At 46.0% G+C, this 6,391-nt stretch overlaps 1 protein-coding gene across 1 annotated transcript; it reads right to left on the bottom strand.

Moving 5' to 3' along the window:
* Positions 1 to 5,367: 5,367 nt before the first annotated feature.
* On the bottom strand, positions 5,368 to 5,836 carry RNF183 (ring finger protein 183). The gene is given in 2 exon segments (XM_059658690.1): positions 5,368 to 5,651; positions 5,654 to 5,836. Coding segments are annotated over 2 exon segments (447 nt in total). The 5' UTR covers positions 5,817 to 5,836.
* Between the last annotated feature and the right edge of the window lie 555 nt (positions 5,837 to 6,391).

The raw sequence follows: 6,391 nt of genomic DNA, 5'->3' as shown, positions 1-6,391 counted from the left end.
AGTATATAGGCTCTTGGTATCTGACCAGTTCTATAGTCAGTATTTAAATACATCTGTGTCTTTGCTTAATATGTATCATTTAAGTGTATTTATATATCGAAGGAAAGGAGTGGTGATTATTATTGGCCTTCATTTTGACACAGGAAATACAAGAATAAAACTCAGGGCACTTGGTGTTTTTAACCTTTTAACACTGAGAAAAAGGAAGCTTAGCTATTTCTGAGTAACCTTTGAAACATAATTATTAAAGAACAGCTTCATCATAAAAAATAAACAGACTACTAGTTGTTTCCTTAAATTGGCACTTCTGGGTACAGGCTGTTAAGCTCAGACTACATTCCTAGCTAGGTGTGGCCATGAGAATAAGTTCTTGTCAGTGGGTGGTGAGTGGAAGTGATGTGTATAATTTCCACCTTATAGCTTGAAAGAAACACGTTTGTCCACTAGCTAGAAGCAGACTGCCAGTAACAGCTCCACTATTCGGGCGAGGACAAGATGATGAACCAGCAAAAAAGAAGGAACCTGGGTCCCCAAATCACCTCAAGGAGCTGAGCTGCTCCAACAACCTGACCAGCCGGACTGTGACTTGGAAGAGAAACGAACTTTATTCTTTTTAAGCCGTTACATATATATTTTTAACTTTTAATTCAAATATACAATCATAAACCATTTCAGACATCTTAAGTTTTTATAAACGTAACACACTAGTAACCAGTACCTAGATGAAGAAGCATAATATATCCAGGAACCTCGATGGCCTCCCTCATACCACCCTCCGGGCACATCTGATAAGGGATTTATAACAACAAACTGGTTCTACTTTATAGAAATGGCATCAGACTGTTTTGTAGTAGATGGCAAGTGTGGCCACAGATTTCTCCCCTCCCTGTGTGTCTGACCCTTTCAATGTGAGTTGCTCTCCTCAGTGGGTAGGACCTATTTGCCCACCCCTGGAACCTGCACTGGTCTCTTCACTTGGGCTGACTGACAGGAAAACGAACGCTGTGCAGCTTGTGCGGCTGTGGCTCCAGAGGCCTCGCAGCTTCACTTCCACCCTCTCGGAATGCTGCCCTGAGGCCTGTCAGGAAGGTGGCCGAGGCCCCGTGGAGAAGAACCAAGCACCACCAGATACGGGAATGAGGCCGCCTCGGACCTTCCAACCTCACCAAATCTGCAGCCACGTTCAGATGACATCAGAAAAACCACAGCTATTCCACACAATCATGAAAAATAGTAAAACATTGTTTTGAGACACTAAGTGTGTTACGCAGCAATAGATTCAAGTGAAACAGGCATATGACCTTACTTTGGTCAGGCTTCTTTTGCGCCACGTGTTTGTGAGATTGATGCATACCTTTGCGTGTAGGGGAATATTATTCCTTCCCATTGCTGTATAGCATTCTAATGTGGGGCAATATTGTAATTTATCCGTTTCACTACTGATGGGCTAGCTTCTGGTTTAGGGCTCTTACAAACAGTGCTGCTATGAACAGTCTAATAACATGTCATTTGGTGGACATGCATGCATTTGTGTTCATTATTTAATTAGCGGAGGCCTTTCTGGGCTATCGTGTAACTTGCTTTATTAGCGTTAGTAGATACCACCTCTTTTCCAAAAAGGTTGTTCTAGTTCATATTCCACCCACTGTGCAGGAGAGCTAGCAGAGTTTCAGTTGTTCCTTGCCAGCACTCTGGGCTCTTAAACTTTGCGACCCTCAGTTTTAAAGATGAGCGCATTGCCCAGCCCGGTGTGGCTCAGCGGTTGAGCGTTGACCCAGGAACCAGGTGACCAGTTAGATTCCCGGTCAGGCCATGTGCCTGGGTGCGGGCTTGATCCCTAGTGTGGGGTGTGCGGGAAGCAGCCAATCAATGATTCTCTCTCATCATTGATGCTTCTGTCTCTCTCTTCCTCTCCCTTCCTCTCTGAAATCAATAAAAATATATTTTTTAAAAAAAGATGAGCGCATAGAAGTTGAAGATGACGAGGGAAGAGTTAGCTTTAGGAGCCGAAGTTAGAAAGAAGCTGGACCCACTGGTTTTGGTGTCTACCTTTCCTTCTGACACTTCAGGTTAAATGGGCAGAATTTAACAATACAAACTCATATGTACACAGTGTACTATATTTTAATACTACTTTCACAACCATAATTTCATCTGAGTCAATAAAATAACACTGTGAAATAGGCAGCCTGGGGAATATCACTTCTACAGAGAGGGAAGTGACTTGCCAAGGATCACACAGCACGTGGCAGAGCCCAGATGGGAGCCCCGGTCTTTGGACATGCGGACTGGTTCTTCCCACCAAACCCTCTACTTCCAATGGCATTGTCTTGGTGGTGGTGAATGGAAAGCTGAGGAGAGGGGGCAGCTAGGAGGTATTGGTAGCTATGGAATAAGTGACATAGGTTAAACATCACGGACAGGAGGAAAGTTTAATCCATTCCCAGACGTGTTCTCCCCAGGGTCTGGAATGCAGCATCCTGCTTGGTCAAGGTCTTTATGCAATAAATTAAAAAGCCCTGATTTGCCCTGGTCGAGTGTCTCAGTTGGTTGGAGCATCGTCCCCATACACCAAAAAGTTGCCGGTTCAATTCCTGGTGAGGGCACATTCCTAGGTTGTGGGTTCGATCCCTAGTTGGGGCATGTACTGGAGGCAACCACTCAATGTTTCTTTCTCATAGTGATGTTTCTCTCTCATACTGATGTTTCTTTCTCTCCCTTCCTCTCTCTCTAAAATCAATAAAAACATATCCTCCCATGAGGATTAAAAAAAATAATAAAAGTTAAAAATTACATTCAATTAAAAGCCCAGATTTGGGGTGGTTGGAGATTGGTGTCAGCTAGCACTGCATGTCCCACATGCTGGACACTCTCAGTCCATCCAGAAATAGCCTTTGCAAACTGGCCAACTTCACAGACTGTAACCCTACAGCATGAGGCTGCACAGAATGTTGTCCTTAATTCACCCCAAGTGAAAAACACAGGTAACAAAACAGCACCATGCAGCATCGTTCCATTTTGGTAAAAATATGTCTGTGCATATATCTATGCATTCATAGGTAAAGATCTGGAAGAAATAGAGCAAAAATGTTAACAGTGTTATCTCTGATATTAACTTTAAAGATCAATTTCTCTATTCATTTCTGTATTTTTTTGCAATGAAGATTAATGTTTCATTTTTTAAAACTTACATATTTTTGAAATAGATAATGCATTCACATAGTCACAATCAAAAGTACAAAAGGTTATACCATCAAGTCTCCCTCTTATCCATGTCTGCCTTTCATCTGGCTCCCTCCAGCGGTAACTAGTGTTACCAGCACCTAGTGTATCCTTTCCAAGATGTTTTACAAGCAAATGCATACATTTGTTTCCTTTATCACTTTTACAATAAAAAGGCAAGACTTTCATTTAAAAAGCATTTTAGAAATGTCAGTTATAGTTGACATTCAATATTATATTCAGGTATACAGCATAGAAAACTTTCATTTTGAAGAAAAGGTTGTAGAAGACTATTTTATGATGTAGAAAGGTAAGTGGAAAAAGGCTACAAAACAGCACAGAGTATGACACCCCATATAATAAAAGTCTAATATGCATATCGACCAAACAGCAGAAACACCGGTGGAACAACTGGTTGCTATGATGCACACTGACCACCAAGGGGCAGACGCTCAATGCAGGTACTGCCCCCAGCCCACAGGCTGGCCAAGGCTGGTGTCAGCAGGGGCCCCTGATCCCCCGCCAGTCCCCCCACAGATTGGCCCTGATCAGTGGCCAGACCTAGGGACCCTACCCATGCATGAATCTTGTGCATTGGCCTCTAGTGTTTAATAATTTATGAAAAAAAATATACTTAAAATACTACACTTATAAGTAAAAGACTGAACAGCTGTTTCCCAAATGTGTCAATGGTTCTCTCTCAATGTAGGGTTTTCTCTGGCACCAGGCTGCCTGATTCAAATCCCAGGCTGCTACTTCCTAGCCCTGTGATCTTGGGCAAGTGACTTAATCTTTCTGTGTCTTAGTGTCCTTATCTGTAAAATGGAGATGAAGTCCTAGCCAGTTTGGCTCAATGGATAGAGCATCGGCCTGCAGGCCGAAGGGTCCTGAGTTTGATTCCGGTCCAGGGCACATAGCTCTGTGGCAGACTCCTCCCAGCTGGGCGCTGGTCAGGGCTTGTGCAGGAGGCAACCAATCTATGTGCTTCTCTCACATCGATACTTCTCTCTGTCTTTCCCTCTCTCTTCCACTCTCTCTAAAAATCAATGGAAAGATATCCTTGGGTGAGGATTAAAAAACAAAATAAAATGGAGATGATGATGATGATGGTGTCTACCCATACAGTGGAGTTGTCATCAGGGATAAGTTATGAAATTCAAGTAGAGCCCTTAGAAGGGTGTGTCAGCAGTTATTATATACATCTGAGTCTCCTAATTTTTCTATACTGGACATGTATTACAATAAAAGTTAAATAACAAACTCCCACAAGAGAAGGGCAACTATACAGATACAGAGAGGAGCACAGAAGGGAGAGAGTGGCCATAGAGAAGAGAAGAGTGAGAGACCCCGAGGCCCCAGGAGGAGCAGAAATGAGACCTTGCAGACCCAGAGAGGAGGGAGCTCTCTGGCTTCCTGGCTTTAACCCTCTAGGAGCCCCGGGAAAGGGCCCTTTGCCAGTGTTGCCCACTGAGCATTACAAGAGCACAGATGGACCCTGGCCCAGGAGCTTTCTCTCCTGGCATTTGGAGATGACCATTGGGATCTTCCAAGAAACGCCCTGGACCTCCCTTGTACAAACAGCCTTCAGGCAGCACTCTGCCACTCTTCCTGGCAGAGCTCATGTGGAGAAAGGCTTCAGAATAAGAGCGAGGACTCCCCTGGTTGTGCCTGAACCAACTCACACCAAGGACCTTCTGAGGGTCAATTCCTGCCACCTTGACGAGGTTGAAAGTCTAGCAGTGGTTGGCAAACTGCGGCCCCTTGAGTGTGGCTCTTCCACAAAATACCACATGCGGGTGCGCACGAACAGTGTGATTGAAACTTTGTGGCCACACTCAAGGGGCCAAAGAGCCGCATGTGGCTCTTTGGCCTCTTGAGTGTGGCTCTTCCTAAGCCTTAGGAATACCCTAATTAAGTTAATAACAATGTACCTACCTATATAGTTTAAGTTTAAAAAATTTGGCTCTCAAAAGAAATTTCAATCGTTGTGCTGTTGGTATTTGGCTCTGTTGACTGAGTTTGCTTACTACAGGTCTAGGGGGTTGAAAGATGAGACGCTTCATTCACAGCCCATCTGGAGAAGGAGATGTCCGATTGTAGGATCATGTTTCTAAACCACACGGCATGTGCAGGAAGCAGCCACACTCAAGCGGCCAAATCCATCCTCCCAATACTTGGCCTCCCCTTTAACATCTTTAACATCATTCTAAACTCTGTATCAGGTAAGTTACTTATCTCTTCCGGGCCTACGTCCAGCGTGTAGACCTGGAGCTGGCGCAGGAAGTAGCAGCTCTTGGGCTGGTCCTGGAGACAGAGCTGATGGCCTTCCAGGATGACGTGGTGGGGCTCCAGGCGGAGCAGGGTGAGCATGGCAGTATCTGTGGGCAAGTCAGTGACAGGCTGCCCGAAGGCCAGCACAGTGGACTGAGTGGGCACAGCAACTGGCGCTGGGCTGGAGTCACCAGGCTGAGGCGGGCCAGGCATTCCACGCAGAAGGAGTGGCCGCAGTCCAGCACTTTGGGGGTGTGGAACGTGTTGCTGAAGGGGTTACAGCAGACAGGGCACTCAGGCTCCCCGCCCTGCTGCTCAGCCATCCTCAGACCAGATGCCAGGAGGCCTGGCAAGAGACATCCGGGCAGAAAGAGAAAAGAAGCAAAGGAACACACATTAAGCTTTGCCCCTGTGCTCGGTCCTAGGGTAAAAGTGGTCTGTGGGTTGTTAAAAAGTATTATCACCCACATTTCACAGATGAAAACACTTCGGTTCAGAGAGAGGAAGCGATCTGTTCGAGATCACCCAGTCCTAACCCGTAGTTAAGTCTGGTGCTTCTGTAGTGTCCCCTCTATCGGGGTGAAGGCCTGAGCCACCCCATTATTAATGAGCTGCCACCAGAGGAGACTGCACCCCAGCTTTGGAAATGGATAAAAATGCCCCTATGCTCCATGTGATTGCCCTTGGCTTCTGGGACTCCAGGGAGAAGGAGGGGAGCCGCAGTCAGGGGTTGATGCTAGAGAGCAACTACATCCTTCCCTGCGGCCTCAACTCCCTGACTAGAGCAGCCTGGCCCTCCTCTGGGAACAAATCCCAGGCCTCTTTCCCTCCTCCCACCTTGGGGTACAGGGCCAACCCCCGCTCTTTTGTGCAGGGGTCTGGCAAGGCTTTTCCCCTG

This window comes from Myotis daubentonii, chromosome 11 (genome assembly GCF_963259705.1).
Source record: "Myotis daubentonii chromosome 11, mMyoDau2.1, whole genome shotgun sequence".
In the NCBI taxonomy this organism is placed as follows: Eukaryota; Metazoa; Chordata; class Mammalia; order Chiroptera; family Vespertilionidae; genus Myotis; species Myotis daubentonii.
The sequence above is the reverse complement of the archived record's forward strand: the minus strand, read 5'-3'. Positions and strand labels throughout refer to the sequence as shown.